Raw genomic sequence first — 13,030 nt, 5'->3', positions numbered from 1 at the left:
GGATCGAGTCCCACATCGGGCTCCCAGCTCCATGGGGAGTCTGCTTCTCCCTCCGACCTTCTCCTCGCTCATGTTCTCTCTCACTCTCTCTCTCTCAAATAAATAAGTAAAATCTTAAAAAAAAAAAAATCTACAGTCTGGTTTATAGTCAAATATGCCTTAGTTTACTAGTGGAGTTAAGCATATTTTCTTTTACTTATTAGTCATTTGTATTCTCCAGAATCAGGCTGGAGATCCACTTTCAGAAGTCCCTTAAACAGTCTACTTGGAATTGGAAGTAGGGGTGGGAGAACCAAGAAGGGGGCTTTGAAGAAACAGAAAGAAGCTATGATGATGAGGTGATTGTGGGGGATATGTGGGCAGAGGTTCCTCGGCTCATTTCCCGGCCGGGTTCAGGGTGCTTGATTATGTCCCTTTCCCCCAGGGCTAGAATCCCTGTTTGTCTTTCACCTTTTTTCCTTCAGGGTCGATTCCATTCTTTTGGGGCTTGACCCATTTTCTCCCTTTCAATAATTTTTCTTTTTAATCATATTCTTCTTTCCTCATCTTCCTTTTGGAAAGTGACAAATGGAGACACAGCAGCGTCGGTCCTCAGCTCTGGCCTTCTTTCAGGTGGAACAACATAATGGTGGTGACTTCTTAAAAAAATAAAACTATAGGGGCACCTCGGTGGCTCAGTGGGTTACAGCCTCTGCCTTTGGCTCGGGTCATGATCCCAGGGTCCTGAGATCGAGCCCCGCATCGGGCTCTCTGCTCGGAGGGGAACCTGCTTCCTCCCTCTCTCTCTGCCTACTTGTGATTGCTCTCTGTCAAATAAAGCTTTCGTGGGACGCCTGGGTGGCTCAGTTGGTTAAGCAGCTGCCTTCGGCTCAGGTCATGATCCCAGCGTCCTGGGATCGAGTCCCACATCGGGCTCCTTGCTCGGCAGGGAGCCTGCTTCTCCCTCTGCCTCTGCCTGCCATTCTGTCTGCCTGTGCTCGCTCTCTTTCCCTCTCTCTGACAAATAAATAAAATCTTTAAAAAAAAAAAATAAAGCTTTCGTTTAAATAAATAAATAAAACTATATTTAGAGAAGAAATAACTAAAATACTGATATTATCATCTTGCTCTGGGAATACAGTCACTAAAAATATTGAAATAATTAGTAGTTCAGCTTTAGGAAACATCGGGGCTGTAGCTACCAAAACCTATATTTTGGTACTAAAATGTAGAAGTCAGGTATTTACTTAGTAAATAATTGATTTCTACTCAGAAGCTGCCTTTTGATTTTAGACCTACCTCTCTCTGGCCACCCTGATAAACATGGAAGGCTTTATTTCCTGAGTTTTCAGTAAACAGACATTTTGCAGGGGTTTCAGGATTTCATTTTAATGTTATTAGCATTTTGTTACATGTATGCAGGCACCAATATTATATAATTGCTGTTATTCTGTAGCTATTGAAAATATAACTAAAATAAAATCTCTGTACAACTGGTGATTAGAAGTAATATCTTTAATCATACCCAAATGTGTTTTGGCCTTTGCTGATCATTTCTAGGTGCAGTGTGCTAGTGCAGATGGTTCACTTCAACCTTGTTTGAAGATGGCGCATTAAAAGGTGATGACAAGTAAAAAATTAAAAAAATTTAAAAATGTGATGACAACTGAAACCTATTCAAGTGAACCATCTGAAAAGAACTACTTCTTTAGTCTCTCCTAGTAGGGATATCTTATATCCTTTTATTCCCCCTGTTGTTTTGTATATATCTTTAACAATTTAAATCACACATTTCTTACAAACATTGCAAGATCTATCACTAATTTTGAGCTAAAATTTGTTGTTGCTGTTATTAACTAATATTTAATGAGTTCTTACATTCTACAGGGTTTAGAATCTAGGTAACATCTGAAAACATTGAGGTCCTCAATTATAAGAGAATTTTTCTTTACCTTGTCATTTTAATTCCTGTCAGTCTTCTATGGAGAGTTTTCACTGTGTTTGTAGATTTTTTAAAAACTTGAGCTTGGTTTCACTAAAATGTCTTCCCCCAAAAGAATACATGCTGATAGTTTTTTCTGGTTGTTGTTAAATCTTAGGTATGTTTAATTTCTTCTATATCAATTGCCTATTAACTTGGAATTCTTACAGACCCTGGACAATCCAGTTCTACTGTATTGTGTTCAGATATTTTCATCCACTCACTCATGAAGAACTCTCTAAAGTATTACCTATTGATCTGCTTGCTCTAGGCTCACGTTTTCTGAAGAGTTGGGGGATGTGATTTGTGATTATGGGGAACAGGATACTTATAACAAAGCCAAGTGCCTGGCTTTAGCTCAGATGATCTACAGTGAATGTGGCCTGCACAAGAAAGCTCTTCTTTGCATATGTAAACAGGGCCAGATTCCTGGGGCCATGGAATACATACAGCAATTCAAGGACTTTACTTACGGTGAGTGCCAGTCTACTTAATTGTATGCATTTGAATTCTAGACTTTAATTGTGAGATCACCTGTGGTAGTAGGCAATATTTTGGATTTACATTTTAAAGTCTGTTTCACATATACTGATGAGTAGATTTGTCTGTTTGTTGTTAGCAAAACCTATCTAACTTTTATTGAGTACCTACTTTGTGCCAGACTCTGGCTGAGGTGTTCTCACATCCTTCCAGCCAATCCCTACAACAGTCCCATCAGGTAGGCACTGCTAGGCCCACCATGTAAGTGGAGATACTGAGCCCCAGAGAAGGAAGAGAGCCACGGTTTGCACAGAAGCAACTGCGAACCAAGAGAGCGAAGTTTGTCTGTGGTACTCATGGTGGGTCCTGGTTAGCTGTGGCCAGCCCCCTCAGAGTGGTTTTTGCCTTAAGGTCAGTTATGGCTGAGGAGATGTTTTCCTCAAGTGTCTGGCAAAGATACCAGGGACTGAGCCTGGGGCTGTCCTGTGAGAGAGCCTAGCAGCCTTGGAGAAAGTGAATGTCAGGGTGTTACTGCTTCTCTCCCTCTGAAGTACACAGTTTATTTTGCAGGTATTTTAGACCATGCTACTTAAAGGATTTTTTTTTTAATGGATGAACTTACTTGTTACATAAATGTTCTGGACTATGATATAAGCATTAGAAATGAAGACTTAGTAAAATAATGTTCATTTCAAAATTTTGAAACACCTGGCTTGTAATTGGGAATGATCTGAGATCATTGTCAACCTTAAGGTAACCTTAGTTGAATGAGTTGATCTTTTATTTCGAGTTTAGTTCATCAGAAATCTAAATGTACAGGCATCCTGACATCTCCCACATCCCAGGACTGTGTCTCAATTCTGATTTGCAGGCTTTGTACCCCAATTCTAAGAAGTTGCAAATAGAATAAAACATAGCACTTTTAGGTCATATTTTTTCCAGGAAAGAAGAACATTGATGGCTGTTGAATCTGGTCAATTTCAAACAATAAATTGAATTTTCCTTAGGATCTAGTTTTTAAAGTTATGAATTTCTTTATTTGTTACACTTGATACTATAATTTGGCTTTTTACATGCATGACCTTACTTAAATCGTTATGTTAACTATAAAGTAGGTTTGGGGGATGCCTGAGTGGCTCAGTTGGTTAAGCAGCTGCCTTCAGCTCAGGTCATGATCCCAGGGTCCTGGGACTGAGTCCCGCATCAGGCTCCTTGCTAAGAGGGGAGCCTGCTTCTCTCTCTGCCTCTGCCTGCCATTCTGCCTGCTTGTGCTATTTCTCTCTCTCTGACAAATAAAGAAATAAAATCTTAAAAAAAAAAAAAGACTTAAAAAAAAAAGTATGTTTTGTTATTATCCCTATTTTATAGATTAAAAAAAAGCTCTGTTTCCCCAGAGAGGCTAAGGCTCAAAGAAGTAAGTAATTTGCCTACACACACAACAACAACAGAACAGAATCTGGTATAGTACTCAATATTTGTTGAATGAATTATATATTTTATTTTTATTATCTAAGTATGCAGATTCAATTTCTGTTTTAGGTTTTATTTTTCCATAGATGATAGGTTATTTTAGTCAGTTTATTTATTTATTTATTTATTTATTTTTTTAAAGATTTTATTTATTTATTTGACAGACGGAGATCACAAGTAGGCAGAGAAGCAGGCAGAGAGAGAGGAGGAAGCAGGCTCCCAGCTGAGCAGAGAGCCCGACATGGGGCTCGATCCCAGGACCCTGGGATCATGACCTGAGCCGAAGGCAGAGGCTTTAACCTACTGAGCCACCCAGGTGCCCCAATTTTAGTCAGTTTAGACATGGAGGTTTAATTAGACATAGGTTTAATTACTCTTAGAATTTTTATTGACTGAAATGTTAAGTTTCTGTTTTGCTTGCAAAATTTGCCTTGCATAAGTGAATAGAAACATGACTGACTCATTATCATATTGTTCTGTTTTTCTAGTAGTGCATTACAATCTAAAATGATTAAATATATATTATAATAATTTATGAAGTAATAACACTTTTATGTAATTAGAACCTTGATGTTTATTCTCAGAATTTCTTTAGCACATGAAAGATGTAAATAGTAATGAGAAAAAAATAACTTTCAAACAAACAATGTTTGAAAATTACTTTCCTTATTTTACTTTTTAATGAGAAGCAACCACAGCTTTCCATGGTATCATATTGGTCTTGGGAGTCGGATTCAATTTGTTAATACTTTCTGGCTTCAGAAAAAAATGTTGTCCCTTAGATTTAGACTATCAGTCAAACATTTACAAATTAAAAAACCCAAGCCAAACAAAAACAGAAAAATTCTAAGAAATTTGTTCCAAAAGCGTAAGTGTTACTAAAAGAGCATCTGTTTTAAAAGTTATTTCCACCCCCAATAATTTTTAGAATAAAGCCTGAAATGATTTGTTTGTTCACTTTCCCATTATCATTAAACAATTGAATGTACATATCTGGAAATTGGAAATACCTATTTTAAATGTGAGCTTCTCAAACTTTGTGGTCTTGGGTCTCTTTTATACTTCTAAAAAGCACTGAACATTCCAAGGAGCTTTTACTTACGTGGGTTATGTCTACTGATATTTATCCTGTTAGACAGTAAAGCAGAAGATTTAAAAATATTTCTTTATTCATTTAAAATAACAATAAGCCCATGACATATTATCATAATAAAATTTTTTAATAAAAAATAACTTCCCAAACCAAAGAATTTCATAAAAGGAGTTGCATTTTCCACATTTTGTAAATCTCTGTAATGTCTGGTTTAATAGAAGATAGCTGGCTTCCCATATCCACTTCTATATTCAGTCTTTTGAAATATCACGTGTCATGTAGTCTCATGTATATTTGTGAGAGAATGAGAATGAAAAAATCAAATAACAACTTAGTGTTTTTATGAAAGTAGTTTGACTTTGTACACCCTAGACCATATTTTGAGAACCACTGCTCTAGATATTTGTGAGTTAAACAGGTATCATACTTGGTATGCCTTTATAATCTTATTAAAACAGAACATCCATGGGGCACCTGCGTGGCTCAGTGGGTTAAAGCCTCTGCCTTCAGCTCGGGTCATGATCCCAGGGTCCTGGGGTCTCTGCTCAGTGGGGAGCCTGCTTGCCTTCCTCTCTCTCTCTGCCTGCCTCTCTGCCTACTTGTGATCTCTGTCAAACAAATAAATAAAGTCTTTAAAAAACAAAACAAAACCAAAAAACCCAGAACATCCATGAGATAAAAAAATGATTAATAGGGATGCCTGGGTGGCTCAGTTGGTTGGACGACTGCCTTCAGCTCAGGTCATGATCCCAGAGTTCCAGGATCAAGTCCCACATCCGGCCCCCAGCTCCATGTTGAGTCTGCTTTTCCCTCTGACCTTCCTTTCACTCATGCTCTCTCTCACTGTCTCTCTCTCAAATAAATAAATAAAATCTTTTTAAAAAATGATTAATAATATGTCAAACCAAGGAATGATGAAATGGATTCCAAAATGTGGTAAGCAGAGGGGAAAGGTCATGAGATTGGAATTTGTATTCCTTCTAATTAGAGACCATACCTTGCACATATTTGAATAAATATTGGTTAATTAATGAATTCAGGGAGAAAGGGATTTGAATACCTGATTGAATGTAGCAGAGTGAGATGTGTGAGTTATGAAATGTTGGAGGCAGAGGGGTGCTATATAATAGCTTCACCTTAGTGGAGGCCAGTTTGAGTGACCGAAATCATAAACTTCTACCTCTTCTCTATGGAAATTAAAAAAATTTTTTTTGACTTTATTGATACAGAATTATATTCTGTTATTCCTTGTTTCTTCTTTTACCATTTCTCTCTGTATTTCTCTGTATTTTATGTGTGTGTGTGTGTGTGTGCATGCATGTGTAAATATACATACATGCATACAGTGCACACACATACATGTATTTATTATTTTGGAGGAGCCTTACTATAGATTGAAAGGTCATAGACTCTGGGAGGTCAGATGAACTGTTCTACTTTATATCATGCGTATGATTTGGGGAAAATTAACTTTTCTAAACCTGTTTCTTCCCTTTCAATGTGAGAATAATGTCTCACTTATATTGAATATTAAATGCAGTGATTTAATAGATTTAAGTTCCCAGTACAGAAATTTGTGTTAAATAAACACTTATATTGCCTGTCAGAGTGCAAATTATGTTTATGGGAGTTCTTGTAAGGCTCTCAGAAATTATTCTGAAAACTACCTCTGTTGTGACCCAAGAAGAGTATTTTTACTTGAAAAACTTTAGTAAATTAACATAAAGTTTACAAATTTAAGAATGTAAATCATGGGATGCCTGGGTGGCTCAGTTGGTTGGACGACTGCCTTCAGCTCAGGTCATGATCCCGGAGTCCTGGGATCGAGTCCCGCATCAGGCTCCTGGCTCCATGGGGAGTCTGCTTCTCCCTCTGACCTTCTCCTCGCTCATTCTCTCTCTCACTGTCTCTCTCTCAAATAAATAAAATCTTCAAAAAAAAATTAAAAAAAAAAAAGAATGTAAATCATGATTGCAGTACTAGATGAACTCAGTAGTTAACCAGTGTATTAAACCATATGAATTTGGAGTCAAAAATGGTCAAATACAGGCAACTTCATATGGCTCAGCCTCCAGCTACTTGAACTGGCTGATACCTTCTTAAAGTCTTCATTTTTGAGTTTCTAAATACTTGATATTTTTAGGAAAAAAATTACTGAGACCCTTTTTCTGTGCAAGGCATGGGAAGAAACAAATTATACTGACTAGGAACTGATCCAAATATCAGCCTCAGGGTATAGACAAACATAATGTAGTATTAGATGGAACCTTAGAAATTGGAGATACCAATTCTAGCACTTTTAAAGTGCATAAACTGAGATCCAAAAAAATAAGCAATTGGCAGAACTGTGATTAGAACTCAGATTTCCTGGGGCACCTGGGTGGCTCAGTGGGTTAAGCCGCTGCCTTCGGCTCAGGTCATGATCTCAGGGTCCTGGGATCGAGTCCCGCATCGGGCTCTCTGCTCCGCAGGGGGCCTGCTTCCCTTCCTCTCTCTCTGCCTGCTTCTCTGCCTACTTGTGATCTCTGTCTGTCAAATAAATAAATAAAATCTTTATAAAAAAAAAAAAAAAAAAAAAAAGAACTCAGATTTCCTGATTGCCAATCTAATCCTTTCTATTCTACCCTATGGTAGAATAGAATTACCCTTTGATAATTTGTTTTTCTGGTAGTCTGTGTTATAAGAAGTTTTCTTTCATATTTTTGCTATACTGAGCATAATTTTTTTTTTTTTTTTAAATTGGAGAGAGTACTGTTGAGTTCATTGAGGGCTTTGGAAGAATTGGAAAAAGAAGTGTTGTTTGGCAGGTACAGACATTAGCTGGTCCCAGTTCGTAGTTGATGTATCATACTAGGATGTTGAGACATAGTTTTTTGTATGTTTTACTTTCAGATGACCTGATGCAGTTAATAAAGTTATGTCCTCACATCGAATTAATTCAGTGTCTGACTAGAGAATGGAATGGGAAACCACCATCTTTATCTTTTGGTCTTGCTATACTTCATCTGTTTTCTGTGGATCTGAAAAAAGTTGGCATTAAGCTACTTCAAGAAATAAGTAAAGGTGGGAAAAGTAAGTATAGTAAAATGTTATCGTAGAAGAGAAAGTAGTGGTTGTTTAGGGAAAGGTTCAAGATCATTATGTCTGAGTTAAACCATTTTTCCTAAGAGTTCCTTCTCGGCAGGAATTGACTTTAGGAGTTTATAAATGTAAAGATTACCATGTCAATATAGTCTGTTGACAATAGTATGTATTTCTTGAAGTAATTACAATGAAGAGAGAATCTTTGTGAAGCTTTAGGGGAACATCTTAATAATCATACTGGCTAACACTACTCTAAAAGCTGTACATATATTAACAAATGTGTATATTTAGTAATTTTGTATGATTTAAAATGCTATTTTTAGACATAAACACTATATATTTTTATTCTTAAACTAAATACATATGTAAATGTCATTTCCATATTATGTTTACTCTGAATGTAACTCTGGAGTGGGATCAAGAATAACTAATTATGTCTCACTTTTTTCTTTGCTTTCTCTAATTTAATATAGGAACTTGAGCAGATAGCTGGATTTTGAATTGTTATATGGGGTTAAAAGAATGAATAGCAAATTACATGAAAATGTATTTGGGAAGATAATTTTGAAATTTTCATTACAAATATGAAATAAAATATTTTATTTGACAGAAAAATAATAATCATGGTAGAAATAAAATAATAGTGCTGACAATATTTTAAAAAGAGATCCTCTTTCATTAGGTTTCATAAGTAATGCAGGTAATAGATAAGAAATGATTCCCTAAATAAATATATTCCAAAGAGGGTCACCATAACTGATTTTCCAAAAGTAATATCATTAGTTTTCTTTAATAAACAAAATCATTCTTTTATTTCCTTTAGAAAAATATTTGTTATAGAAGCCCCATCATTAAGAGGTGTCTCTCTATCCAGAGATAGGAGGAATTTGCCAAAGAGGTTTTCAAGCCCTTGGATCAGCACTACTAGGGAATTTTATAAAAAGAATTCGAAGGATCTTGAAAACTAGACCTGTAGGCCCCAGTTATATTATAGTGTCTAGCGGTACCTTAGAGTCTCTGAATAAAGCTGAGCCCTCGTTCTTCGTTTTTTCAAACCTCTTCCTTGTAGCCTTCAACCAAGAAGGATATGAATAGAAGCGTGGGAATGTGAGAGGTAGTAGAGGGTTGAAGTGAGGCATGAAAAGGTTAATGAAAAAGATGAAGAACCTAACTCTTGATTACTTAAACCTGAACTGAAACACTCCACTTTAAACTTATAGGGATCAACTTTAATAGCCACTTTAATAGTTGAAATGATATCCCTTTCTATTTTTGAAGAATTGCTAAGTGTGGGTTTTCAAGTAAGAATAAGTGCCACTATAATATTATAATCTTTTTCCCTCAGGTATAGTCGAACATCTTATGATAAATGATCAATTTTTCTCATTAGAAAACTGGCAAGAAATAGCAAATATATGTTTACAGAATGGCTTTGACCAGTTATCTCAAGACATCATGTCCATTCTTCGCTCTCAGGCTGGAGTAACTGAAATTTCTGAAGAGGATGATACAGTCAACTTAATGGAACATGTTTTTTGGTAGTTCTGTGTCTTAACCAGCTGAGGGAGCTTATATAACATTTTATGTGTATTGGTTGGGCAAACTAATTTTGGCATACCTAACTTAAAAATAAATGTAAAGTATGAAGCTCTCAGAAAACATCGGGCTGTTTTTGTTGTGATGATTTGTCCTTGAAACATTTATACCGTTGCTTTCTTTTTTCTATATGGTCATTTCTGATATTGAATCTTGATAAAATCCAAGAGTATAACTTTGTATAAAACTCAGTTTAGGCACTTCTAAGGGCATAAGCTAATGTCTAGATATAGTTCTTTCTGGGGATCTATTTTTACAGCAAGAACTGAGGAAGGTGTGAATAATATCCTGTCCAACTAATTTCCCAGATAATGAATGCTTTGAGATTGATTTTTAACAAGAAAGGCAAGATACAATTTTAAGGTTGGACTCACTGGTGAAAACCTACAGTATAGTAATTTTATGCTATTGATTTAAAGATGTACCCCTTGCTTTGGTGTATGTAAATGGCAAATGTTAGGCTTCTACTCTACAAGTTGGGAGTCTTAGCATATTCTTACCTAGAGAGACCAGCCAAATTTTACATGAAGCCAATTTTGCATTTTATCATTTCTGGGATATCTGTAGATATGGAAAATGTGTTATGAGAGGTGGTTTTGGATGATTTCAAGTGTCTGAATTATTCTGTGTCGTGGACAGGTAGGATACTCAAAATATTTAGTGATCAGGATGTCGTGGGCCTCCCCAATCAAACAGAACAGAGACCCAACTAATCCTAACAGCTTTCAGCCCTTATGCCATACCAGCTGGCTGTCAGCCTTGATCATGGGACATGGTAAGAATGAGCTGCTTTTAGATGGAGTCAGAATGAAAAGTCAAATTTTCCCCTACTAAATTTAAATTTAGAGTCAATTTTGTACTCAATAGCGGACAGAATATGAACTTGGAATCAGACAGTCTTGTATTCAAATTCTGGTCTTACCTCTTCCTCTTTGTAAAATATGGGCAGTAATACCTCTTTTAAAGGTTTGTCACGAGGATTAGCAATATGTGTGTGTAATATAACTATATAACATAATGGAGAAATTCATTGAAGATAAATTACTTAAGTAAGTAATAGGTCCCAGAAATGCATCTCTCTCTACTTGGCTTATACTTACTAAATCCCACATTTCTATCCATTTGTATTTGTGTAATTATCCTTCTGTGGAGTATTTGATATGTTGACATAACTTACTGCCTATGTTGAACTATCTGTCCACGCTTATATTAGGGTTGCTTGGCTTATCTTTTAAATTTTGAAGAGTACTAGCTGAGTTTTCAGTTTTTCCACATATTGCTAAACACAGACTGAGTAATGCATAATTACAATTTTCTAAAACATAATATTTTTTAAAGTAATACATGTACACATTTTATTATTTATTTATTTATTTGTAAAAATTTTTTATTTTTTATAAACATATATTTTTATCCCCAGGGGTACAGGTCTGTGAATCGCCAGGTTTACACACTTCACAGCACTCACCAAAGCACATACCCTCCCCAATGTCCATAACCCCACCCCCCTTCTCCCAACCCCCCTCCCCCCAGCAACCCTCAGTTTGTTTTGTGAGGTTAAGAGTCACTTATGGTTTGTTTCCCTCCCAATCCCATCCTGTTTCATTGATTCTTCTCCTACCCACTTAAGCCCCCATGTTGCATCACCACTTCCCCATATCAGGGAGATCATATGATAGTTGTCTTTCTCTGCTTGACTTATTTTGCTAAACATGATATGCTCTAGTTCCATCCATGTTGTCGCAAATGGCAAGATTTCATTTCTTTTGATGGCTGCATAGTATTCCATTGTGTATATATATACCACATCTTCTTGATCTATTCATCTGTTGATGGACATCTAGGTTCTTTCCATAGTTTGGCTATTGTGGACATTGCTGCTATAAACATTCGGGTGCACGTGCCCCTTCGGATCACTACGTTTGTATCTTTAGGGTAAATACCCAGTAGTGCAATTGCTGGGTCATAGGGCAGTTATATTTTCAATTTTTTGAGGAACCTCCATACTGTTTTCCAGAGTGGTTGCACCAGCTTGCATTCCCACCAACAGTGTAGGAGGGTTCCCCTTTCTCTGCATCCTCGCCAGCATCTGTCATTTCCTGACTTGATTTTAGCCATTCTGACTGGTGTGAGGTGATCTCTCATTGTGGTTTTGATTTGTATTTCCCTGATGCCGAGTGATATGGAGCCCTTTTTCACGTATCTGTTGGCCATCTGGATGTCTTCTTTGCAGAAATGTCTGTTCATGTCTTCTGTCCATTTCTTGATTGGATTATTTGTTCTTTGGGTGTTGAGTTTGCTAAGTTCTTTATAGATTTTGGACACTAGTCCTTTATCTGATATGCCGTTTGCAAATATCTTCTCCCATTCTGTCAGTTGTCTTTTGATTTTGTTAACTGTTTCCTTTGCTGTGCAAAAGCTTTTGATCTTAATGAAATCCCAATAGTTCATTTTTGCCCTTGCTTCCCTTGCCTTTGGCTTTGTTCCTAGGAAGATGTTGCTGCGGCTGAGGTGGAAGAGGTTGCTGCCTGTGTTCTCCTTAAGGATTTTGGTGGATTCCTTTCTCACACTGAGGTCCTTCATCCATTTTGAGTCTATTTTCGTGTGTGGTGTATGGAAATGGTCCAATTTCATTTTTATGCATGTGGCTGTCCAATTTTCCCAACACCATTTATTGAAGAGGCTGTCTTTTTTCCATTGGACATTCTTTCCTGCTTTGTCAAAAATTAGTGGACCATAGAGTTGAGGGTCTATTTCTGGGCTCTCTATTCTGTTCCATTGGTCTATGTGTCTGTTTTTGTGCCAGTACCATGCTCTCTTGATGATGACAGCTTTGTAATAGAGCTTGAAGTCCGGAATTGTGATGCCACCAACTTTGGCTTTCTTTTTCAATATCCCTTTGGCTATTCGAGATCTTTTCTGGTTCCATATAAATTTTAGAATTATTTGTTCCATTTCTTTGAAAAAGATGGATGGTACTTTGATAGGAATTGCATTAAATGTGTAGATTGCTTTAGGTAGCATAGACATTTTCACAATATTTATTCTTCCAATCCAGGAGCATGGAACATTTCATGTACACATTTTAAAAAGCAAAGTATTACTAAGAGGTTTATAATAACTAATAATATTTTGATTTCCGGCCTTGACATTAACTGTGATCTTTGAAAACAAAAGATAAAGCATAGAAAAAAAGAAGGGATAGAGAAAAGATAGGTCAGCAGCCTTGGTATTTTTTCTTTTTTTAAACTTTTAAGATTTTAGGGGCACCTGGGGGGCTCAGTGGGTTGAGCTTCTGCCTTTGGCTCAGGTCATGATCTTAGGGTCCTGGGATCAAGCCCTGCATC

General features: G+C 36.6%; 1 protein-coding gene across 4 annotated transcripts in view; it reads left to right on the top strand.

The window, feature by feature from the left end:
• CLHC1 (clathrin heavy chain linker domain containing 1) overlaps positions 1–9,746 on the top strand; it is a 39,601-nt gene extending 29,855 nt beyond the window's left edge. For all 4 annotated transcript variants that reach the window (XM_059187683.1, XM_059187684.1, XM_059187685.1 and 1 more), the window contains 3 exons: positions 2,232–2,434; positions 7,896–8,075; positions 9,433–9,746. In XM_059187683.1, coding sequence (XP_059043666.1) covers positions 2,232–2,434; positions 7,896–8,075; positions 9,433–9,629 — 580 coding nt within the window. In that variant the 3' untranslated portion in view covers positions 9,630–9,746. The remainder of the gene's footprint in view (positions 1–2,231; positions 2,435–7,895; positions 8,076–9,432) is intronic.
• The last annotated feature ends 3,284 nt before the right edge of the window (positions 9,747–13,030 follow it).

This window comes from Mustela lutreola, chromosome 9 (assembly GCF_030435805.1).
Source record: "Mustela lutreola isolate mMusLut2 chromosome 9, mMusLut2.pri, whole genome shotgun sequence".
Classification (NCBI taxonomy): Eukaryota; Metazoa; Chordata; class Mammalia; order Carnivora; family Mustelidae; genus Mustela; species Mustela lutreola.
The sequence above is the reverse complement of the archived record's forward strand: the minus strand, read 5'-3'. Positions and strand labels throughout refer to the sequence as shown.